Genomic DNA, 26,545 nt, shown 5'->3' with positions numbered 1-26,545 from the left:
AACTCATTTTTATATCAATACTTTTAATGACAGCACTAGATTTTGCAAGCTTAAATGAAAGACTTATAGACAGTGCTTTGTATGTGTGAGTAACATTTTTTGGACATTGAAAATGTGTTTTTGTTCGGATTCCAGATATTCGGCACCCCCGCAACAAGCTAATTAATTTTTTGGGTGGGACATTACCAAACTTTAGGGAGCACAGCACATGACTGCAATGTCCAATTGTCATGAAATTTCACAACATTCATCAAAACAAGCCACTGATTTTGGGGGACCAAATTTCACCAATAGGTGGCGCTATAACATGTGATTTTCTTTTTCACTTATATCATGTTGAAATTGCAATTATTAAACAGTCACAACTCCAGCACCATTTGACCTGAAGGCTGGAGTCCAATGTCAGTAGATATGTCCCCTCACAAAGAACAAACTTGCTTCAAGGTACCATAAGACCAACAAATTGGATTTTCTGCCATTTTGAATTTTCTGATAAACACTTAAAATGTTACTCCTCCACAAATTCACCGATTTGCAGGATTACTTTTCTAGTGGTCATGTCAAAATATGGCCAAATGACAATCGATTTAATTTGCAGTGGGTGTGGCTTATAACAAAATTGGCAATACTTCCACAACCACATCCCACCAAGTTAAGAAACTTGGTATGAGCATTGACAATTAGATCACCCCTCAGGCCTTAAAAGCTAAGACCAATCCAACCATATGACAGAATTATAGAGATCCAAACATTCAAAAATTCACAAAAAATCAGTTGCATAAGACAGTTGATGGCACGGTCCATCATCTCATTTGGAATATATACATTTAAAGTTGGTGTCAGCCATCCTAGAGACCTTGTGTTTACCAGATGTTTACAATGCTTCTTGGATCCCAGATATCGCTGCTTGCAGCTATATTTGACATTTTTGAGCCATCTTCAGTTCTTAACAGAACCCTATAACAGTGCTTTAATGGGATGAGCCTCCCAGCAGTCCTTCAGATTTTCCTTTTGTAAAGGAAAGCAACTTTGTTTTACACATTTTTGTCATTGTATTTTAGCACGAATACATTTTTCGAATCATATTCAGGAAGCCATGTTCTCAACTTATAACAGGCAATGTGGTATCTGAAGTGTTATGTGATATGTGTGATAATTGCAGAAAAACTGAGTTTATTGCTAGAAGAAACAATTCCTTATAACAGTCTATGGAAAATGGGTGTACCTTCATGGAAAAAATTTCCAAAGCAAAAAGCCAAACTGGGGACAATGATTACACATGAGCCTCAAATAGCAACCTCATGTGCAGTATGTTGGTTACATGTTTTTAACCATGTAACCATGTCTCAACTGCACTGTCCCCAACAATAAATGCATTAAAATGAAAATTTATTTTTTTGGTTATACCTGAAATTGTATTATAATTATATTCTGTGGCTCAGGAAACTGAAATCTGGCCCATAGGCTCAATATTGAACAAACTAGTGCAGGGGCTTCCATCCTCTCAAAATTCCATCTATGTTTATCCATGCTTGCCTTTCTTTATTTAAAAAAAAAACACAGAAGACAAAGTAAATCACACCTTTTAATAAAACAGTTCTTTGATATTTAAAAAATATTCTTAAAAGAAACATTACCACAGAACAAAGACACCCCCTCAACTGTAAATTAACTCCCAACATATTTTTGGGCAATTCAAAAATCCAGATTACTTTTCCAAGATTTAAAAAAGCAACAAATGTAGAGGTTAATGCAGTAATTATGACTAAAATGTTTTAAAAATAATATATACTGATAAAGCCCAGAAAACACTTTGGCTTGAGGGGAAGCTTATGGGAAGGCCCCCAAATGTTTGGTTGATTCATTGTACTTTTTAAATTTGTTATTTCACTCATTTTGAACAATATTCACTGTGAGGGACAAAAAATAAAAAATAAAGACCATATGGAAGACCATGACCCCTTTAATGACACCCTGCCCCCACTTCTCCCTGACTGGCAAAAGCACCCTGGATAACAGACCAGGATTAAATTGTAAATGCCAACTATAATGCCCTCAGGAATTGCATTCCCCAGGAATCATAGTTGGTGATTGTTAACTGATGTGCAGGTCTGTAAGAAGAAAACTAAACCAACAGATTCTCAATTCACATCTACCTAAGTGTAATGGGCAATGCTGCTTGAAATGGCAATTTTCTTGCTCCTTTCAGACATTCACCAACTACAACTACATTACAGAGCATCAAAACATAATGTGTTTAACTAAAGTGCATTTACAAAGCAACAGAATCCATTTGCAAAAAAAATAAGATGACCCAGCATGTAAATTCATGTCCCCTACAGACTACATGCTCCGGTGGTGACCTTTGCTTGATATACCAGGTTTAAACAATGGTTCCAGAATTACACTAGCCTTAGCTAAACAATATGTGGGGAAAAAACATGCATTCCAAGGGCATGTTCACTCGTACAAAAAAAACAAATCAAAAACACTATAAAATGAAAAAACCTCAAAGAGCCTGAGGAGTTCCTCTGCAGCCTTGCAATACAGTTCAAAGGGTTATAAACCTTGTTCCGGTAGATCTATACAACACTTTTCTTACACATCGAAGAAGCGTAGCTGTGGAATGATAGTATTCTGAATATGTTGGGTTGTTTCAGGTTCCATTCATGTTACGTTGGTCCATAACCAAACTGTAATTCCTCTTGCAACTGACAGTATTCATATACAGACATCCAAGATCAACTCAAGACTAAAATTTCCAAAAATCCTCAAATGGTAGCAGACAATATTGAACTGGGGCATTATGCAGGAGGAAAGTCCCATATACAAGAGTCCATCACATCTCTGCCATTGTAGCAACCCACTGTTTCCAGCTGCTGCTTGACAACACCTTGACCAGCAGAAAATAGAACAAGTTTGAACAGGAACAGAACAAGATTTGCTAGCAAGGCTGGAGTAATCCAGCCATGTGTAGCACAGGTAAGTCAGTGTCTGTCTGGGCCAACATAACAGAAGTTAAGGTCAGTCCCCTTTGGTGAGCAGATCTTCAATGTAGGCATCCAGCTCATCATCAGTGTTGATGTCAATGTCCTGCAGAAAATGTGGAAGGGATATTGGCGTAATTAATGAATAATAACTTAAATTAATGAAGGACCCCTTAACACCACTGTTTTTACTGAATATGCATTCAGTTCTCAAATTGAGCATTCAAGCAAAAGACACTACATTTCCAAAAATGTTTTTATCTCCTGGTAAAGAGTTAAGAATTAGAAAAGCCAGTGATCTGGAACTATAAAATTGGGTTTTGGTGATATGTTAAGAGCAGGGACACAGTGAACCCCTCACCTCTTGGACTTTCTGCAGCAGAGCCACAATGTTGGTGCGCAGCTTTTGGAGTTTCTCCTCTGACTCGCGAAGCCGAGCCTCTGCACTGCTGCTCTTCTCCTCTACAGCACGAGCCCGGGCATCTGCTCGGGTCTGGTAGGAGTTGCACAGGCTCTGTAGGCCCAGTTCATACTGCTGGAAGTACTCCTTCTGCAAGCAGATGCAAACAATCATTCAGTGTCACACACCACCTGCTTCTTAAGCAGAGATATCATTGAGTTGTTTAACGACTTTGCACACTCTAATAACCTACCCAAAGCCTGAACTAGGAAAAACTAGTGCAAACAATTCCCAATTCCAGAGCATTTTCTTTCTGTGCATCATCTGTTTTTTCTTTTCACTGAAGCATTTTTATCTTGCTGGATTTTGGGGGTTCAGGCTTGGTCTTATTATGGTAGCATCCTAACGGAAAAGGAACCTCTAAAGGCAACAAATTTTGAGCACACTTTGAAGGCAGGATGACATCACAAAAAAGTACCCTGATTACTAGCAAGTTAGCTGGCTAGTTCATGGAAAGCTCACAGAGGCATAAAACATTATATACTAAATAAAAAATGTATTTTTTAAAATTATAGCTACAATGAATTATCGCGTTTGCTGTATACTCACTCCTCCGCTGCAACCACAACTGCCGCCATTATTTTAACGGAAGTAGAACTTCCGATTTCTTATCTGATGAATGATACATCAATGCAGCCCTCAAATTTAGCTGAAATAAGGCACCTTAAAAGGACACGTTTTTTGATGATTTTTGTTTGGGACATGCCTACAAAGGGCAATAGTGAAGATGCTACCATAAAATACTGCCTTCTAAGGCAGCTCTATTCGATTTGAGATATAGCCAGTGTCTGCACAAAGTTCTATACAGATAAAATTCAACTGAACAGCATAATCAGCTACAGATTTGTGCTATTGTATAAAACATTTTTCTTTTGACCATTTCAACTAATGAAATGAACAAAGCCAGAAAACTGTGTGCCAGTTCTATAGTGAACCTCTTCGTTATGAAGTATTTATTCCAACTGTAAGTGAATGCTAGTGTCTGTCCAGATCAAGATAATTCTCCCCTTAAATTAACCAGGAAACCAAGGTATATCCATATCCTCAGTCCAGGTTTGCCCACCTCCTTGTTTTTAAGTGCCAGACTCTTTCTGCAGAAATCAATCCTCTCTTAAATCTGTATACCTCGTTTTGTCTGGCTGGTTATTATAAAGGGAGAATTTCCTCTGTGCTAGATGGAGTTGATTTTTCATCTTGTCTGTAGTTCCAGGCTGAACTGACCAGGCTTACCATTGGAAATGCCACCAGCTCTTCTGCAGTCATGGTATTCACATCATCTTTTGGGATTCGGAAATCGGGAGGAAAAAAGTAACGCAGGAACGTTCTTTAGGAAAAAACGCACACAAAGAAAAAACACTGTGATAAGTCTGTACATGATCTCATAAAAAATGTTTTCAACAATAAAAACGCCAAGTTATCCACATACACAAAGTATATACTTTTGATGCATCTGTTAAAAAAAAGAAAAACGATTGCCAAAAATCTGCATATCAAATCAAATGATGATTTCAATGAAACTTTCACCAATGTTCATAAAAACCATTTCTAAAACAATGCTACCCGCTATTTCAGCTCATCACCTAGTGAGGCAACGATTAAACTCATGCTGAAGCGCTGCAACAATCAAACAGGAGCCAGAATAAAGTTCAATATACAGCAATTCCAGCATATTGGGACAATCAAATAAGGTCATTCTTCATACAGTTTGTATGAAGGTCATTCTTAATTTATAATTACATAATCACAATAGATTCCAGGGGCTACTAGAGCAAGAAACAAAAAATAAAATAACAAAATAAAAATATAAAAATAGTAAATATACACAAAATAATTAACAACCATTGAAAAACAAAATCCAACCAATTTGCCAAAATATAAAATGTGTGGAATAAAATACCACATAACATTGGCATCAGAAATTCTATTGTTTGCAGCTTAAATAGCTTTTGCTCAAAAAATCTTATTTTGACTTACTAATGTCATCCACCCTCCTTTCCACTATTACCATTACATAAAAATACTAATCTATACATCCTATGCATATATTTACAAACAAAAGCGAGAAAAATAAATTGCTTTGCCCATACCTTGAGCAAGGTAGTAAACCTGAATTGATTCAATAAAAATATCCATAAATGGACTGTTAAAATAAATGTAACCTGTAAAGGCTAATTCATACTTTCCGCATCCGCGTGTCCGCCAGGGTCTGCTTTGGTCCGCGTGACGTAAATGTCGTCATCCGCCCATGTCCGCGAGGGTCCGCGCGGACCCCTATGTGGACATCCACGCGCAGCCCAAAATTTGTGACCGCGGGGACTGTACGCATAGCAAGCGTACCGACTGCGCGTGCTCCAGATAACAAAATATAACGGATGCTTGTTTTGAAGAGAGTTGTGCGAGGAGATCCGCTATTACCCACATTTATATTGTCTAGCTGGGTATTCATAAAAATATTCTTTCACGTTCAAAAATCGTATTCCGTCATAGCAACAACATAAACCCAACAATAGCCGTAAGATATGCCAATATGGCAGTGAAAACGCTGCTCACTGAATAACTAAATAAACGAGACAGTTTTAAAAAATGATACCATGTCATTATACAGTCAATATCTGGGACTAAATATTGAATAAATATACAACCTTCCCATTGGTTGATGTCCGTTTTGAGACTGAGTGGCCATATATTGTCTTAGACAATCCGTTTGTGAAATACACGCGCATTTGTGATGCCTGGGTGCATTCCAAAATAGCTGTGCGTAATACCACACCTGTTGTTTACGGCGTTGTCACCCTTTTTAGTACAGTCTGTCTTGATTGACAATTCATTTATTCAGAAGGTGAGAGTATAAGCTTTCTAACGATGTACAGCATGTCTAATGTTGCTTTTGGAATAGCGTTTTATAGGTCAGCGTAACCGAAAATTTTCTTATCACATTCACTTACGCGTTCACTCTGAAGTAATGGAACTGGAATGGAGTGTAGATCGGGAAATGCGCATGCGTGGAACGCCAGACCGACGCGGACCCTCAATTGTAGTATGAATGGAGAACCGCGTGCGCGTCCGCGCTACTGGTACAAGTCTGCAGCTGTCCGCGGACGCGGAACGCGGAAAGTATGAAGCAGCCTTAAGTTGGTCTGCATCAGAGCATTTGCTAAATGCATAAAATGTTTCGCGTGTGTGAGTGTGAGTGAAACCATATAGACTGTATAAATAACACTGAGGTAACGCATCTATATAAAATTTCTGTAAATGTTTTGTCAATTTGAAAGAAAAAATGGTATAGATATGTACAGTAACATTGTATTATTTCATAAATGTTACACTGTTATTTTAGAAAGGCAATTTCTCACCTTCCATGTCTTTTTTTATTTTATCACTGATTTTTCCCCTTATTTTCCCAACCCCAAACTCAACCAAACTGTGTACTCTCCCACTGCAACCCTTCCTGCCGACTTCAGGAGATGGCAGACACGTGACTCCTCCATTTCACGTGAAGCCTATTCTTGATTCTTCTTCCAAACTGCAGACACACCACCGATCATATACTGCCCATTTTGTCAGAGGATAAAGAGGTCACCATGTACTTGGTTTGTGCGTGCATCTGACAAAAAGGGGCCACTAGAGACCAACAAAACTAGCTAGCTTACCCCCTATTATTTCCTTTATGGCCGGGCCAATTGCTGCCTCATCAATGCGGACCTCCGGGCATAGCGACAATGGTGCAACTGCCCAGTCACGGGGCTCACGTTTGTGCTTTCGGAAAAAGAGTATTTTTTCAGGAGTCACCCGGAGGCCCTTTTCCAGTGTGTCTTCTAAAATGCTTAAACGCAACAAATGTATTATTTTTACAATGGTAGGTATTAAATGGAGAATAACACTGCTTTGTTGTAATAATTTCAATGTTACATAGTTGTACTAATAAAAACGTATTTAGCCTCCTCAGAGCCTGACAGTGTTCTAAGATTGTCGCTATCTGCCTGAGCAGACTGTCCAAGGTTCCTACATTATATGTATGCTTAGACTGGCTAAATAGATTTCATCTAACCCTTCCCATGTGGTTTATGAAGACTACTGAACTACAGACATACTAAATAAAACATTAAATAAAACATTTAAATAAAATTACATTTTAAAAAGTGCAGATAACGTCACTGTTTGTTTCTGGTAATATTATCCAAGTGTGGCGATGCATGACATCTGCCTTCCGTCAGGGTACAAAGAAAACTTCCTTTATGTTGCAATGCCTACTGAGTGTCGGGAATAAGTACGTCCCCTATGTCCATAGCAAATTATTATGCTTCTTCAGTTTTATAGGAGGTTGATCAATGCTAAGGAATAAAAGCTGGTTATTTTGTTAATGAGTGTGATTTATAATAATTAAATAACTGTTAATGCTTTTACCAAGGTATATAGTTATATTTATTACTGTTACATCCCTAGTCTTATCAACACCCAATTCTTATCAATGGAGATGTTTTTTTTACTTGAAGAATTTCACGTGGCCGCTGAAGTACAGGTGTTTACTAGCGCATCAAGTATATTTAAATAAATAAAAATACAAAGAGGAACGGTGGCAATGATTATCGTAATCACACTCAAAAAATATCCAATAATTATCATTGCGGTATGTTCCCCAGCGCTACTGTAAAAGTACTGAACCCAACTAGGTTAACATTTCAAAAACTTTCAATTGACCTCCTTCCTGCAACCTCCTTTCACCAGACTAGACTGCACAGGAAACACAGGAAAATGAAATACAGGAGCAGGAAGGAGGTAGAGGAAAATGGCCTTGAACATATAATTTTCTCTGTAAAGGCATTTTGTTCTGCATCTACATAAAAAACAATTCTCCGCAAATAAAGATAAGCTCAGTTGACCTGGTTACCTCATCATAATGACCAGGCTGTCAGTGACCTCACGGCTTGTGCCAGGCTGTGTAGTGTCAGGTTCCATACGAGCTGACGCCTTCTCAGTCTCGTCTTGGGTGTCAGGACTCTGGGACACGGGGGATGGAGGACGCATCAACCGTACTTCATCGCTGCCCTTAAACACCCTATAATTGACACAAGTACACAGTTTATACATGCACTTACACACAATATAATTTACAAACAAATCCACTGTAAAACCTCTTAAATCAAAATTAAAGACTAAATCCCCTTCTCAATTAAATTTTTTTTGCTCTGCGGATATTCAAATATTTGAAATATTTTGCTTCTTGACATCAGTACTTGAAATTTCAAGCTGATTTAAGGACATTTTGTGGACTCAGGGATCCATTTCTTACATTAGAAGTGGCTTTCAGGGCCAGTAATGTTCACAACTGCCCATTGGCTTCTGCTTCTTTGCTGCAGGTAAATGTTCACTTTCTAATGCTCACAACATTGCATGCATTAAGTGTGGGATCATTATACTCTGAACATTTACTGCAGCAAGTCAAGAGTTGCACAGGCCAAGTTGAAAATACTTGTCATAGGCTACATCTCATGACAAGAAAACAGTTACCTAATTTCAATTTTGGGATTCCTTTTAATAAAATAGCAAAGCCATTGTTACCTTACCCTGAATGTTTAATAAGTCTCAGTTTCACCAACAACACAATTCAGGTGTCTCACCAATGCCATCACACAACCACATGTAGCTGAATAAATGTTAACAAGAAACAAATGACAATTTCAATAAAATGGGTAATTAATCACTTAATTTGAAAGGATTTAATTCCACAAAACCATTTCTGATATCGTTCTCGGTTATTGAGATGTATCAGCCTGTCAGTGTAGTGAGGATTAGGTATGGAGGACTAAATATGTTTAATTTTCTGAATTTAGCAGTTGCCAACACCCTTGTTGAATGTCCGGCACTCTGAATACCGAACACAAGCGCACAAACAGTTAAAACACATCACTAATACATGTCAAATACATTGAATTTAATTTGGTATTTATTATCAAATATATCAATTAACAGCAAACTGTTGGATCAACCTTTATCAGAATGTACAACTCATAACCAGGTAAATTTAGAAATGTATTAAGTTACAACAAATATTAATATCTAATCTAAAGAGGAGGTCCAATGACCTTAGAAATTAACAAATGTTACAGACATGGACAGGTTACAGTCACACAAGAAAGAAATGATAGAAAATACCAAACCATGGCGTGTTTGTCCCAAATTAATCCCAAGAATGTGCCAAGGCCAAAATTCAAAAACCAAAAGAATATTCCAAAAGACAAGAGATAAAATGTAGAACAGACATAGATGCAGGACTCAGATGCCCACTTCCAACTAACTGTTAAAAACTCACGACTAATTTTTAAAAAGCCATACATTTTATCGACTGAAAGAGAAGGGGGGACACAACCCCTCTTCTCCTGGTCTGTGCATACTTAAATCATGATCAGGGAGGATCCAAGGAGTACTGATTTCTTCCCTTTTATATAAATTACACAGCCAAAACTTTGTGGACACCAAAACATGGCACCCATTTGTGCTTGTTGAACTTTTCATTCCAAAACCATACGCATTAATATGGAGTTGGTCCCCCCCTTTTCTGCTATAGCAGCCTCCACTCTTCTAGTAAGGCTTTCCACTAGAGTTTGGAACATAGCCGCGGAGATTCGCTTCTATTCAGTCACAAGAGCATTAGTGAGGTCTGGCTCCCAGTCGGTGTTCCAATTCATCCCAAAGGTGTTCGATGGGGTTGAGATCAGGGCTCAGAGCAGGCCAGTCAAGTTCTTCCACATTAAAATCGGCAAACCATTTCCTTATGGACCTCACTTTATGCCACAAATCTGGAAGCATACAATTCTTGAGAACGTCACTGTATGCATTAAGATTTCCCTTCACTGGAACTAATGGGCCTTGCCCAGACCACAAAAACAGCCCCAGACCATTATTCCATAATGCTTACAAGGACCCAGTCCTTGTAAGCATTATGGTGACATTAAATATTAAAATTTTTAGATCTTTTTGGGAGGGACAGCTTTGGCCATTATGGGAATGTTGGTGAGCTACTATGTGGAGGAACTAGATCTGGCAACAATTAAACCAAGTTACAAAGTCAGCACACACACCGACTTCTGCTTTGTTCTGGTATGGCCTGCCCAGAGCCCTGACGAAGGCAGCTTGCTGCCGAAACGTTAAAAATCTGCATTGGAGTAAACAGTGTGCGACCCTTCTTTCTTTTTAAGTTTTACTTGCATGTCCTTCTGGTCTGCACCTCTCTAAAACAAGGTGTGCGTTTTCTTTTTCACTTTTGACTGCCCAGATGTCTAACATAGGGCCTGCAGGTGTATTAACCAATTTTTAATGTACAGACTCTGATGAGTATGAGCAATGCTAGCATGGGGTTTCCCAGGGCACCCTATTTGACACACATACACACACAAAAACACACACACCTCAAATGGCCACCAACTGAGCGTCTTTAAATAGGTTAGTGGTATTTTATAATAAGGATATTTCACACTGTAACGTAACCGTTCGTTGGTTTGCTAATTGTGTTTGTGCTTAATGCACCGGATGTGACCAGCTGGAACATTCCCATACGTGGTGGAATATTGAATATTGTTTTAATGTCGTCCCATCCCCATACAAGAAAACATCACATACTGTAGAGTACAGAAAAACATATGAGAGTTAATGATTACACATTTAGTTATTGTACCACATAGCGTGATAATGTTTTTGCATTCATTTATTTTACCTGATATCAATGTTTCACCTTAAACTTTCATAAGGGGTACATAAATATGCTTTATAATGGACAAAAAGCATTTTATTCATTTTTGGAGAGATTTCGGTGATGTTTCAGGACCCCTAGATATTTTAACCACTGTACTGACGGAAAGCTTATAATTTCCACTTGAAAACGATGCAACAGTGAGTTTCTTGAGTCAAAACAGTTAATTTGTAGTGAAATACATGATTATGTTGTGATTTACAGCAATGCAGAATTTAGACATTTTGGATAGATTTGGAGACACTGGGTACACTGCTTACTTTTTGATTCATAGATCTTTAGTGGTTCTGCATATCCATCTAAGGATACTGGATTATGCAAAGAACTAAACCCTAGGAATTCAGTGGAAGCTTTAGTCACAACTGGATGATTTTCACTTTGCTGATGACATTGCTTTACTATCACACCAAGGGATGAGTATCATTAGAATTTTATTGATGGTACTACTACTCTTATCAATACCACTTATTGGATCCATACATTATCAATATTCTTAATGATTCTTTTTGATTCTTTTGGAAGAAAAAAGACAATAAAGAATCATCAATAATAATAATAATAATAATAATAATAATAATAATAATAATAATAATAAAGAATTGAAATTGCATTATTATTCTCTTGTATAACAAAGTATTCTTTCTTCACCGGCACTGTTTATCAAAGTTTTAAATAAGTCACTATAATGGGCTCTCTATAATGCATCACAAATTTGGCAAATAATTGATAATTTACATTTCTGATAATAATGACCAAATGAAATCAAATAAATATATTTTACATGTCAGATAAGTGTCAAAATGTCAATGTCAATCCAATGTCAAACACGGATGTTAACAGTTAAAACTGCTGGGTTTGAAAAATGTCAAATATTTCACATAGTCCTCACCTTCCTGATAGTGGAATTAAGGGAAACCTGCAGTGTGACTTTGTGCCAGTGGAACCTCTTTGGTATTATTTGCTATTCTATTTGGTATTATTACTGAATTTAAGGAACCACGAGGCTTTTAGCTCTTATGAATATCTCACCATCGGTCACGAGGTGTTGCAGTGGTGGGAACATAGTCAAACTTGACCTTCCAGCGAATGCTCTGCTTGCTGGCTTCCACGGCGGCCACCCGGCCAGTGAACCACTCCCTGTTCACCTTCACCTCAACCAGTTGACCTTTGTCTGCCCGAGGGAACAAGAAAAAAAAAACAACCTTCAATATTTTGATTTTGTTTATAATTGATGAGATTATAAACAAAGTCATATTAAATTGACAGAAGACAATTTAAAAAAGTATTTTTGCAGATAACCATTACAAAAGGTGTAAAACGTATAATACATTATTTGCTATTTACTGTGTGCTACACACAAAATGATACATGAAATGATACATTACATTATATTACAGGCATTTAGCAGACGCTTTCAATCAATCAATCAAACTTTATTTATAAAGCACATTTCCGACTTTCACACTTCCAACACATTTCCACTTTTATCCAGAGTGACTTACTCAACTTTTTACATAGTGTTTACATTGTATCCATTTATACAGCTGGATATATACTGAAGCAATGCAGGTTAAGGACCTTGCTCAGGAGTACAACGGCACTGTTCCACCTGAGAATTAAACCTGTGACCTTTACGTTACAAGTTCCTTACCCATTATACTACACTGCTGCCCATATATAACATAGATGTTGAGGATAATAATAGATCATTACTGTAATCATTTTCAGAAACCCTGCTACGAAGCCCAAATAAATCTTTGGTTTTAGTTTTCAGAAATAAACACAATTATGAACACAATTAGGGTTCACTGGTAAAAACGAATTAAAAAACATCTGTTTTCTGTTCCAAGGCAACAAGCATATTAATTTGAATTTATTACAGTTTAGAATGTATTATCAATTACCCTCCTCTTGGGCTGGAATTTTTAAACATTTTGAGAAAACACTGGCACATTTTAAGCTCAGGCCCAAGTTTAGAGTACACCATTAAAGAATACCCTCAGATTTTCAAATGACTACTGGAGGCTACAGTACAATATTCCCTTCTGCTTGATGCTTCCACTTGGGGGAATCACTTTAAAATCTGGAAGTTGTTCTCATATTGAGTGTGGTACACTCCTTTAACTTAACAGTGCAAGGGAAATACACAAAATCAGGCCCTTGGCATTCCATTTCGAGCAAGAGAATGAGTTTTCAAAATGGCAGAATTTAGGTGGCCAGAACCCTTTGTAAGCACTTATTTTCTATTGAAGGCTAATCTATCATCTCCTGAAAAAATCTGATAAAATGGAGAAAGCTACTGAAGCTCCTTTAAGTGAAGCACTCTTTGAAAATAATTTTTAATGCAAATAAATACACCCTGCTCATTTTTATATCCCAGTGGAACAGAAGCCACAATGCTGTTTCCTACTAAATATAAGCATATTGATACATACTCAATTTTGGGGAATAAAAAAGATAATATATTTTTGGGGTGTGAATAACTAAAATCACAATTACAAATAATTACAAATTTCCAATTTTTTGCACATATAATAGTTTATTCATTTTACACATCTTTACAAAGAGTGTGAATAATTTTGGACGGCACTGTATATCTGTTTGATTCCCAATATATAAAGACACTTCAAAGTTCTTATTATAAATCTTGCAAAAATTAAACTGTCAACAGTGTTATCAATCAGAATATATTATGTCAAGAGACGGGAGTAAAAATAAATAAATTAAATTAAATATCGCCCAAAGTGCGTGCTACAGGTGTGGCTCACCTTTTTGTGCGTCCTTCAGGTCCTTCTCTGACTCCTGATCCTCTGTGCTGTCTGTGATCTGCAGAAAAAACAGACAAAACTTCTCTGCAAAAACCACCCCGCTACACGGGAAAGCTCTGGAGATGCTGTGCACTGTTTTTCTCACCCGACCTTATACGCAAGCCAGCACTAGCAGCAACAATAATCACATCCTTAAGATGAATTGCAAATTCATACATTCTTAAAATACAATCATACTTTTGTAAAATTTCATTTCATTGTGAAGCTCAAAAATGTAAATAACCCAAATGTATGTATAAGCTATCGGTGCCACAAATATTTTGACATTACAGCCTCCATAAAGCAGTATACACCTATTTATCCAAGAAAATATTTAACCACATTTCACTCTTTTCGACAATTAACTAATTGGGTGGTAAATTTATCCATTAAAGGACATCCCCGAATAAAGCAGTATAAACCTTTTTATACTAGAAAATATTTAACCACATTTCACTCTTTTTGACAATTAACTAATTGGGTGGTAAATGTATCCATTAAAGGACATCCCCGAAGAGGGACTATAATTCAGGAACACTACTTGGTTAAGGCAGTCCATTGTTACTGATGAAGACTTCACAGCTCCCAGGGAAATGGGGGTTATTAGGACTCATGTCACCATGTGGTTGTGCATACCGGTTCAAGACCCACAAAATTTTCCACAGCCCCAAAAACACATAGGTACAGGTCACCATGAGGTCAAGGAGGGAGGTTTAAAGAGGGGAGCAGAGTCACAGTTCAGGAGGAGGGCATCGGGGCATCCTGTACCTTCACTACTGCTCGACTGCTGAACTTTAGGGCAGGGGGCTGCATGGGGGCGGGCACAGACAGCGCTGCCCTGGTGAGCTGGGGCTCAATTGCAGCTGCTAGCCCCTTCTTTCGAGAGCCCTGTTTTTGTTTCCCCTCTTTCTCCGTACTGCTGATGGACAGAGGGGAGGTTCTGCCCTGGGAGCCTGGGACATTCTGCAGGTTCAAGGACAGTACACTCTTTGACTTCACAAATTTAAAAAAAAAGGGGCAATAAAAAAATGTGGTTTCCAGTATCGCAGTATACCACAGTTCATAAAAGTCACAGTTCCAAAAACGCTAAAATTTCCCCTCAAACCATTGACATCATGAGCCTTTTTTTTTGTTGCTACAAAAATGCAGATGGCCACAGCTTACAGGAAGATCACCCAACCAGGATGTTCTTCCTGTAACAATGCCTTTTGCCTCAAACTCATGCATAATAGTGAGATTTCTCAATATACTCTCTTTTCCAATAATGGAAGATACAAAACGTGTTTTTTGTACCTGGCACATAAAATTAATTTAAACTCAAAACGCATTTAATGACAGGCATATATAAAAAAAGGAAACAAAAATACAAATGCGATGGCAGACACTGGGTGTCTACCTTCGCATTTACCAAGGAAAGCAGGTTGAAAGCATGAATTCAATTACTTATCATAACTTTGTATAAAAATGTAGTAGTGTACATGCAATGGTTTGTTAAACATGCACAATGAGCTGTTAGTTTTAACCTTATTAATCTTTTCTAGCAGGTTCCTCATCTGCCCCAAAGTTCCTTCTCTATAGTCACCACTGGCAGGCCTGCGAGTGTGCGGTAGTAGGTAGATGTTGTGGAATGTCACAATGCAGACAATCTAGCAGCTATCAGATGCTCCGTAATGGACAGACTGCCCCATGCAGTGGAGCGAGTGGGGGCGGGTGGGTCTGCTCCAAAGACAGGAGAAGGTGGAGCACTATACCTCCACCACTGGTTTGCCAAGATGTGGGCCAGCAGGCAGCCAGGGTGTGGTTGGCACTGCCTGGGCATGCTGGGGCACAGTTGCAGCCACCAGCTCCCAGTTTCTCCCTGAGCTCTGTATCTCCTTGTTGGGCAAAGAATGGGGGAGGGTCCTGTGTCGAGGGCCCACCACCTGCTTCTGCACTTTTTTAGGACAGTTATTGCATACTTAGGTGATGCCAGGCTAGGATGCACTTTTGCAGGGATGCTACATGATCATTTAAATCATACACAAGCAGAACCTATGTCCCATTTCCAGAGACTGACGTACTTTTGTAAACACAAAATGTATGTATAGGTTATGTTTTTTAACTGTATTTTATTATAGTTTTCCAGAAAAATTCTATGAATTAAAAAAGTTGACTATTTTCAGTAAACTATCAACTGAAACAATAGCTGTTCTAGCAGGATTTCCTTTAGCTTTACTGTATAAATGTCAATAAAATGTTGAGGGCTGCTTGAATAAAAATGTAACATGATGACATAAATCCATATGCAATGGTATTGTCATAGTTTTATAAATGAAAAAAGACCAGGGAAGTCCCTATTCACTATGCACTGATTTACAAAAAGGTTTACTGCTTTATTGGAAAAATGAAGAAACACTGACAGCACAGTATGAAAATAATATTGTTCTTTTGAAGTTTTGACATTGAGGTTTCATTCAAACACACAGGCAAATATGCAGGTGAGTGTGTGTGTGTGTGTGTGTGTAAATGCATGCACACACAAACACACGCAGGCATGCATGCACGCACCACTTATTCCTTATTCCCGATTAATATTACCCAACCAGGTTGTACCTAATCGTGTCCAACTAACTGATTTGTCCTCTGGTATTAGTAGGTATTGAGTGAGCAGGAAATACTCAAACTTCTTTTAATTGTGAGGATTACAGGCAATTACATGAAAACCTTATGGGCTGACAAGAACTTCACCCTTGCTGCAAGTTGTCAAAAACCGCAATATGAAAACACCCTAGATCAGTGTCAATCTCGAGCCCTGGCTAGCGGCAGTGTCTGCTGGTTTTCGGTGCGTTTCATCATGAGGGATTCACTTAAGTCATTGATTGGCGAAAGTCCACTAAGGCTGTTTTTGGCTAAATCTAGGGCAACTATCCGGCAGTTTTTTTGACGACAAATCGGATGGTAAAACATTTATTATTTCCACATTTAAAGACATCAAATTCATTATTTATCAATTCCATTGTATGCGCCGCAATTGTGCTTGAAGTTTTACTCAACAGCAACAGCATTTGCAGCGTTGCTGTGCTGATTCTCTCAGTGCTGACCTGCAGGATCTAGGATATGTAAAATTGACTGCCTTATCATTTGGCTATTAAATCAAACCATAAAACATTTCTAGTTATTATGTAGTAGGCTTAATCTAATAATGCTTAACCTATTGGCTAGTTTATTGGGAAAATTAAATCTTAAAGCACAAATGCAATATCATTAGATGCACCTCCAGCGCATTAATGTCCACTTTCAAAGTGCGGATTGATTCCAGAACGTTTCTTTTATTGTTAATTGCAACCGCAAGAACAACAAATTAAACAGTAGTAATAACAGCATGTGTTGGTCGATATCTGTGGTAGAGAGGACAATCGAAAAATTTATTTCTGGAAATTAACATAAGTATTGTATTTTAAAATACCAGTTTAGCCTTAAATTAACGTATTGTGAACAGCGATTGTACATATATGGAATATTGATGTGATATATTGGCTGTTTTTGTGGCCTTTTAGCTCCGACTTTCCCAAAAGTCCATCAATGATAAGATCATGACTCTGACGGCACCGAAAACCGATAGATTTCATTGAACATTCGAACTGTTCACATTTATGGGGTTCTGAACCAGTGACATCATAATAACTCTTACTGGTTGATTTTACGCGGTCATTTATGGCAGTTGGTTCTCTCAGAATTTTGACTGATAGCCAGGACAGTATTTTCACTGGACACTTGATACATCACGCTTTATAACTTCAAAGTCCCAAGTCATTTGTGAATGGTTTAAATGGATTTTGAAAGTAGACACTTCATGCTACAAGCATGCTAACGGAAATGAGTGTGCTGTGAAGTTTAGGTAGCAAACAACAAGGCTGAATCCTTCTGACTTAATTTACATAGCGACTGTATGCTCAGGCCACCTAGTTTCACTCACTATGGCCAAGCGGAATCGATAAGGTTTCAGAAAATATATAACTTTTAAAGATTTAATTCAATCTTCTACTGGGACTTTTGCCGTTTATTGAGGGTGTGACAGAAAATTTCAGTGCCACTGACTATAATTGAATGTTTTTCACATTTACCGTTCGATTGACCGAGTACCATTCAAAGTACATTTTTATGGGTTAGTACTGTCATATTGTGCTAGCTACTTTACATTAACCTTGCACGGCGATCAATAAAGGCTAACAGCACAGTACCACTTAATTCTAGTCACTTCTATCACCACTGTAATGAACTAAAAAAGGCGACAAACGGCCTTTTCTGTGAGAAATGTATTGTCAAGCTCACGCGCATACACTGCTGGCGACATTCTGAAGCTCCGTTTTGCCCTCCCTATCTGTGGTTTCTCTGAATGAGCCAAGGTGAGGGTGTATTTTGGGATTTTGAAGATGCCAGCACTGTACCTCCATCATCACTCTACCCTCTGCTGTCTGCGCTTGCACCTCCATCATCTTCCCTAGCTTTGGCTCTGCCTTCTTCACTGCCTTGCCGCATTCTGCCACTGCTGAGCCTAGTTTGCTTTTCTTTGGCTGTGGCTCCTTCTCCTCTTCACTTTCTTCTTCTTGTTCATCATCTTCCTCTTCCTCCTCATCAGTACTCTCCTTGTCAGCCACCATCTTACGCTGTCTGCTTGTTGAAGGGGTCTGCTTTGCTATGCTCTGAGGAGGCAGGGGTCGGGGGGGACACACACACACACACACACACACAATATATTGAATGAAATTATCACAGTTAAGTGGCTCATAACAGCTGTATGGCAGCTATACTATTGAAAGTGAAAATGTGTATACCAGTATCACAGTAACAGGAATCAGAGATTAGTTTAATGAAAAACCATTTGTTAGAAAACCCCAGACATGACTGCAACAGCTAACCTCACAGGCAGCATTAAAATCCGTTAAACATATCGATGCAGAGTCGAACACAGAAAAATGTATGCCTGTCTCATGGCTTGCTGCAAATACTTCTGGAACTGCACAAATTAAAAAGCCGACAACAGAGAAAGGTCCACATATTTAGCAGCACATGCCAAATCAGGTCATACACATACCTGTGGTCTGCGACTGGCTGCTCCTCTGCTAGGGGGCAGTGTGTGGGTGACAGGTTTGACGGCTGGAGTCCTAGAGCTGGGGGATGGAGGAGTCTTTCTGGCAGCTGCAGCTCGCCCCTTGGGGGCAGAGTCCTCCATTCTGATAGGTGGAGGTTGTGGGGAAGAGGAGACGGAAGTCCTGGCTGTCCGTGTCGGGGTGCTAGGTTTCCTGCTGAGTGGCGGGGGCTTGGACATGGACAGTCGGCTGGGCGCATTCTTGATCACAGCCGGGAGTGGTGGGGAGCGAGGTCGCACTGTTCTTTCAAATGCCCGAGTGGCCTAACCAGTGCAAAACCAAACAATATTATTGCATTTCATAATGAGGAGAGTGGTCATGGCTTTCATGTTCATTCACTTATTGTAAAGATATAATATCTATCTTTAGAATATATATGATCAGAATATGAAATGTGATGTTTTTGCGAAAGGGTATTACTACGCAACTGTAGACTGAACGTTTTGAAGCCAAAATCAAATGAATACTACAGTTGTCAGTCTTATAAAGTGACATGAAAAGCTATGAATAAATCATACAAAATGATAGTAAAATATAATATTTCAACAGCTGTATTGCTTGTATAACCCACTTTCTTGAAATACATTTCCCAGTAAGATGTGTAACCAGTGCTAAGCCACCTGAGGACTTGCTGTCTTCATGCTGACATCCAGAGGTAATTTCTTCACATCTGCCTGAGATTTTATGGGAGTGATTTTCTAGAAGAAAGAAAAAAGAAAAGATTAGATACATATACTGTATGTGCAAGCAACAAATCCCGGGGTTCAAGCATTGCAAGCAACACAAAATCTATGACGAAATGTGCCCACTTTTAATATGTTTGTTCAAATTGAGATGATGGACCACCCTTCCTCAATTCTGGGCGCTGTCCGACGCAGCGGTGATTTTTGTGAAATTTCACTTTTCTCCTTTTTTCCCCCACATTTGCCATTTTATAGCACCACCATATGCTTTTCCTGAGTCAACCTCTTAGAGCTAGTCTCTTGTGATTGCCAATGCACATACCAAGTTTCATCACTTTATGTGAAATAGGGAACAACATGCATATTTGTGTATACCCACATCCACAAATAGGTTCACTGGCTCATAAAATCGCAACATTTTATCATAATTAACAAAAATAAATACAGTGGACCAAGCTGGGTCCAAAGAGGAAGAAAATTAATTTCTTATAGCCACAATTAGATGCCGGCGTCAAAAAATGGCATTCTCTTAAATTATTGCTTTTATCGGTGACTGATTCAAGGTGCACTGCTGTAACACCTACACGACTGTAAAGCTCAGGCTCTTCACATTTTGATGCAAAAAAAAACCCATCTCAATCGGTAAAACCACTGGAGATAACAAAAGAAATAACAAGGCAGTCCCCTTCCCCAAAGGAGGGTTGAAATCGACACCCCAGGTTGATTATTGTGGTATTTTATAAGCCAATAACTGTCTACAACAAGTCAAACAATTGCTAATACAACAGTGATGCTATTGCTATGGCTAAAATCCCCCTTTAATCCCTAAGCAATCAATCTGCCCTTTGTATACAGGCTAGCAGGAGTCTTTACTCATTATGCATAATTTACATTCAGCTAAAAGTGTTTGCAGGAGCATTTGAAAATGAGCACTTCTATGTAAGTAAATACATTTCAAAAGCAAAAAGTGCATTTTTATAAGAAAGCAACTTATCTTACAGTGAAAAAATTCTCAATTTGACATTTCCATAGCAAGTAAATGACCTAAAAGCAAGCTACTACATTACAGTAACCTTACAGTTTCATCTTTTTCTAGCTCATTTACACAGCTTTTAGACGCAGTTCATGGCTTTCTTCTGGCTGAAATGATGTCTATCTTGCTGCGTACCCAGTTACTTCCACTACGCGTTTTTGCATTGCACAGGAGTGGAAGCTTAGCGCACGCTATTTATTTGTTTATCAGCAAACGCTTTCATAAAAACTGCAGTATTCATAAAGGGCACTATATTATTGTAAATTGTTTATGATTAGATTTTACATTTTTGTAATTTTCCTCCTTGAGGGCTCTCACCCAGTTGAGATCAGGGTGAGATCAGTTTGTGTCTGCGTGAGAGGCTGTTGAAGAAAGACATAAGTTCCTTCACTTCACACTTCCCTGTGAAATTCTTTTGAAAGCTTAAGCCGCTTTTCCACCGCATGGTACCGGCTCAACTCGACTCGACACTACTCGCTTTTGGTACCAGGTACTTCGTTTTCCACTGCAGATAGTACCCCCATCAATGTAGCTGGTCGTTATAGCAGCACCGCATGAAACTGCCGTGACGTCATCTTCAACGCGACGCACACAGGAACAATGGAGGATATCGAAGGGATGGTGTTCTTGATTCTTGGTATGTGGCTGTTTGTCACAGCAAGGAGACAAATTTTGTTTCAGAAGAGGCTGAAGGCAGCAGACAAAAGACTGCTGAAAAAACAGGAGAGTTTGGGAAATCCTACATCAGAGCTCAGATGACGAGACAACTCTGGTTGCTCAAAGGCGATGATTCTAGTGACGATTCTCTTTGACCAATCAGTGGTCTGCAGTGTTTTCACGTCACCTTTTGGTATCGCCTCAGCTCGCTTGGAACCTCGACGGAGGTGATACCAAAAAAAGTACCAGGTACTATACACAACTTTTGCCCGATGGAAAACCAAGAAAGTTGAGTAGAGTCAATTCGAGTTGAGCCGGTACCATGCGGTGGAAAAGCGACTTTAGATAACCAATATAAGGGGTGCTGGGATGCTGTGCCTCATTTCATCCATATGCAAATTACAGCGGTTTACTGCGTACAAGCCTGATTTACAGCAAGCCTGACAGCTCAATACAGGTCATAGCACACAGCAAGGTGAAACTAAGTCATTTGATTGTTTCTAATTGTGTTTACTTTATGTGACAAGTGACCATTAAGAACACATTTTGTACAGAGCTCTCCAAAAGAACAACATTTGACTGAAATACAGGGCTTAATAAAAAAGAGAATGGATAAAAAAATAAAAAAAAATAAATATAAAAATATATGTGTGTATATTATATATATGTATATATATATTTGTTTTGTGGGGTTCCAGAGGGTACCACTTTCAATGGAATTAGCATCTGGAAGTGGAATATGGCTTGGAAAGAAGATATACACAATATTTCCAATTTGGAGAGGTTTGGTGCCATTTGGAGAGGTTTTGGGGACATGTGGGCCCACCTCTGGGAAAACACAAATGTCAAATTTTACGGTTTTGTTCAATTCACTTCAAATTTTTATCCTGATGGTATATACATATACGACTGGAAAACAAAATCTGGTTTGGCCCAGTATCAGAAGTACATATAATGTATCACTACAGAATAAAAAAATACAAAATGATTTTTGCTACTAGAATGCAATAGCAGTGAAGTACATTTAAGGACTTTGACTAAAGTTAATCACTGCAACATTGAGCATTGTAACAATGAAGATACTTATCTAACATGAATGTTGCTAATTTTCTTGTGTTAGCTGAAAAATCCTGTATCGCTAAAGATCTTTGAATCAAAAAGTAAGCAGTGTACCCAGTGTCTCCAAATCTATTCAAAATCTGTGTGTAAATTATGCATTGCTGTAAATCACAACATAATCATGTATCATTTTCTCTGTTGCATCATTTTCAAGAGGGAATTACAAGCTTTCTGCAGTGACTTAAAATATCTAGGGGTCCTGAAACATCCAAAATCTCTCGAAAAATCAATAAAATGGTTTTTGTCCATTATAAAGCATATACATGTGCCCCTTATCTGTCCCTTATGATGGTTTAAAATGAAACATTAATATCAGATTAAAGAATAATGCAAAAACATTGTCACACAATGTGATATAACATACCTAAATATGTAATTATTCACTCTTGTATGTTTATATGTACTCTACAGTATCTTCTGTTACATGGCATGGGGAAGGGACGACATGTTACAAATGTTTCTAGTTATGATCACTCCAAGGGAAATTTTATGTTCATCTAGCACATTTCTGCACACAGTAAACCTGAATGAGTGTTCTTCCATGGCCATGGAGATATAGCCCATGGAGATCCTAATACCCAACATTATTTACAAAAAGATTACAATAAAATAATATTCCACCATCAGAAAAAAGTTGGCAATATTCTAGCTTCACAGTATACTGGTGCAAACGACTATGAACGCTTAATACTATAGTTTGTGAAATGCCCAATTACAGAACAGCGCAAACCTCTTGAAAGACACTCGATTTTATTGTGAGTGGTATGAATTCTAATAAAGGAGGCAACTAAGAGCTACTATGCTAAGGCTGCATTCACACCAGATCAGGCAATGCGGCACCTTCCCGCAGGGTTGTGCGGAGGTGTGGGCGTGTCACTACATCGCCCATTTGCGTAACGTCATGTTGTGAACTTTAACCCCCCCCCCCCCCCATTTCCTGTCCGCTAACTCAAACAAATGGACACAAACCGAAGGAAGCTTCTTGCTCTCGTTATTTTGGAGCATAGACTACAAGCCAGAAGCAGACGTCGAAGCTGGGTACACTAAATAAACCAAGCGAGGACACACCTGGGAGAGTATCATCGTTTGGTCCATGAACTCCATAGTGCTATGTACAATAAACTGGCATGCAAGAACTGCTAAATAGAGAATCTTTTTTATACAGCTTAATTCTGATGTTGGGAACTGATATTTAGCTAGTAACTATTGTGTCGGTACTCGTCCCATTACCCGGCACTGTCACATCACGATGATGATCCTAAAATCAAATCTTAGGAAATGAATCGCGTCAGTAATGAATCTGACAGTTGCTCGGTAAACAGCAGAATGCTACATGGTAATTTAAACAACTTACGTGATTGGCGTGACTCGGGTTGCGTTACGGAAAAAGTTGATTCTGGTTCTACTTCTTCCCGCAGGCCGCTGCGTTTTTTTTCTGCACCCCATGCGGTCCCCACTCCCGTAGCCTAAATGCACTACCCCCATGGGAGGACTGCCGTTTTTTCCGCATTGCCTGATCTGGTGTGAATGCAGCTGGCAGGGTACTGCCCAGGGTACTTTAACAATACCCCAATACTACCGGCTAGGCTTATTGGTTAACCCCAAATACATATATGCTTAGTATTATTAGAAAGGCTAGCAGCTGTCTCTTATGACTGATGGGAATAGAAAATCAAAAAACTAAATAACACAATGTAAATAATTGAAATGTTACAAGCAGTACTACGTACATTTTTACCATGATCCTATGTATACTCGCTAGACTTCAGGCTTCCTCCTCCTCTTCTGACCCACTCCCCAGAGAATTTTCTTCAGCCATGCATTGCAAAATTAGTAAAATCTTCCAAAAACTGAAGGTGAAAAGCAATTACATCTAAACAAGATCTTGTACATTACTGCTGATTACTTACTAATGTTACGGTCGACTGCGCAACACTATAATGAAGAAACCATTCTTGCTGTTTGCATGAGGCTCTGAGTCATTGCTATAAACTTCAAATGAAACAAGCCATACACCATTGGACAGCTTATACTGTCCTCTACTTGACATGAGTTATCAATCAAACCAAAACAAAATGAGAGTTATGGCGTTGTAAATAGCAAGTGGGGTTTTGCTTGAGGCCAGTGTAAATGCTGACCCCCGTTTTCTATTTGTGTGTTTATTTTTCAAAAAATGTCAAGATCAAGATAATAAATGACCACTGAATCAGGAAATGAATATATCTTTGTGTAAAACCAATGGAAAGATTGTATCTGTATTCAATATTAAATTGCAGATACTGATAGTAGAACGATGTGGTATCTGTTCCTCGGTTTATTTCAGTATTCAGTGAGCACCATACCATCAGGCTATTGTTTATCTTGTTGCTATGATGCACTACAAATTTTGGTGGTGAAAGAATATTTTTAAGAACTCCCAGATAGATGCTATTATCCAGTGTGTCATGCTTGGGAGGTATAATTGCAGATGAGACTGCAGGGAGGGGGTGCTTGTTAAATATAGGAACTACATGACAATGTAGACACTGTCATGTAGTTCTGTATTTTGTGTAGTTGTCTTGCATCGTTTACTAATAAAACAAGAACACAGAGTTTTTTGTGCGGACCTTGATTAATGCTGTCTCCAAACTGGAACTTCAACCACGTAATGTATTTTTCTGAGAAACGTTAAATTGTCAAGAATTGAAGAGTCCAAATTCCTTCAGCAGAGGTCGCACAATAACAGTTTTAAGGGCAGATGGGAAACAGCCACTATGGCTTGGCCTAGATCAAACACTGAAATAGAAATTAACTAGGACAACATCTTGTTGAAGTTCATGCTGGAGTCACTTTGCAAAATATTATTATACACTATTACTGGAATATTAACAAATATTAAACCATATTAACATCAGTCTTGGTCAACTACAGGACCTCAATGACATTACAAACCCTGTCCAAGTAAGAGTACTCTGACTTTTGACATTGATATGATGTGCTGTACTCACCTGGAGGGCCTCCAGCTTCTCTTGCTGCTGCCTGATCTTCTCAGAAAGCTCTTTCTGCTTGTCTTCTGTGGATTTTGTGTCCTTACGCAGCACTCCCACTGGAAGGTTTTGCTTCTGCTCTGGAGCATCACACCTGCAAGGAAAGTTTTAGAAAACATACCGAGTGAAATCAGGGCTACTGTTCATTGTGTACATGCAGGGTTCATACACTTTTTCACCAATGATTTTCAATGACTTTTCCATGACTTCTCCACAACCTTTAACTGAATTTCCATGACCAAAACAAGTGACTTTATCTCAGCGGGACGATTTAAAATTATTTATTGTAACACTAAGTAAAATTAGGTCTGCATCTGAAACATATGGTGCCTCTCTAAAACAAATAAACACCAGACAGACACACATTAGCCGCGTTTCCACCAAAATTACCCGGAACTTTCAGTCCCAGGAACTACTTTACCAGGAACTAAAAGGTTCCTTCAGCCAATGGTTGTCTGCGTTTCCACCGGGGTCTAAAGTACCGCGAAGATTAGGCAAATTAGCCCACTGACGTATGAAAAAGCAACGTTGTCGTCGGTCCGTCTCTTCATATGATTTCTTCCGTAACCCCATACTACCACCGAAGTAGCCTACATTATTTTCTAATAACCGGGACAGCCCGGAGGGGTTTATTCCACTTATACAACGGGTTACCAACAATGACTATATATGGTTACTTTTGTATTTATTGATTTTCATATATCCTCTCAAACACATTCATTATGTTTTTATGCGAACATTCGCTTTCATGTCTTGACATCCGAAGCGACAGAATGCATTCACATTTATATGTATAACTGGCAACAACAGCAGAAAACATGCACACGTTGTAAACAATTTGCTGTTTGATTACTTTCTCGTCGTCAATTCCATATAGGCTAATGGCAAAATGACAAG

At 38.6% G+C, this 26,545-nt stretch overlaps 1 protein-coding gene across 5 annotated transcripts in view; it reads right to left on the bottom strand.

Annotated features, from left to right (window-relative positions):
• Nucleotides 1-1,572: 1,572 nt before the first annotated feature.
• Nucleotides 1,573-26,545, bottom strand: part of morc2 (MORC family CW-type zinc finger 2) — a 105,680-nt gene continuing 80,707 nt past the window's right edge. For 4 of the 5 annotated variants that reach the window (XM_064297637.1, XM_064297638.1, XM_064297640.1 and 1 more), the window contains 11 exons: nucleotides 25,610-25,742; nucleotides 19,751-19,828; nucleotides 19,076-19,393; nucleotides 18,429-18,683; nucleotides 14,770-14,964; nucleotides 13,963-14,020; nucleotides 12,224-12,365; nucleotides 8,336-8,503; nucleotides 4,678-4,771; nucleotides 3,349-3,537; nucleotides 1,573-3,093 (listed from right to left, as the gene is read on the bottom strand). In XM_064297637.1, coding sequence (XP_064153707.1) covers nucleotides 3,025-3,093; nucleotides 3,349-3,537; nucleotides 4,678-4,771; nucleotides 8,336-8,503; nucleotides 12,224-12,365; nucleotides 13,963-14,020; nucleotides 14,770-14,964; nucleotides 18,429-18,683; nucleotides 19,076-19,393; nucleotides 19,751-19,828; nucleotides 25,610-25,742 — 1,699 coding nt within the window. In that variant the 3' untranslated portion in view covers nucleotides 1,573-3,024. The remainder of the gene's footprint in view (nucleotides 3,094-3,348; nucleotides 3,538-4,677; nucleotides 4,772-8,335; nucleotides 8,504-12,223; nucleotides 12,366-13,962; nucleotides 14,021-14,769; nucleotides 14,965-18,428; nucleotides 18,684-19,075; nucleotides 19,394-19,750; nucleotides 19,829-25,609; nucleotides 25,743-26,545) is intronic. The other variant, XM_064297639.1, reaches the window with a different exon arrangement.

This window comes from Anguilla rostrata, chromosome 10 (assembly GCF_018555375.3).
Source record: "Anguilla rostrata isolate EN2019 chromosome 10, ASM1855537v3, whole genome shotgun sequence".
Lineage (NCBI taxonomy): Eukaryota > Metazoa > Chordata > Actinopteri > Anguilliformes > Anguillidae > Anguilla > Anguilla rostrata.
Note: the sequence above shows the minus strand (reverse complement) of the source record. Positions and strands in the feature narration are given on the sequence as shown.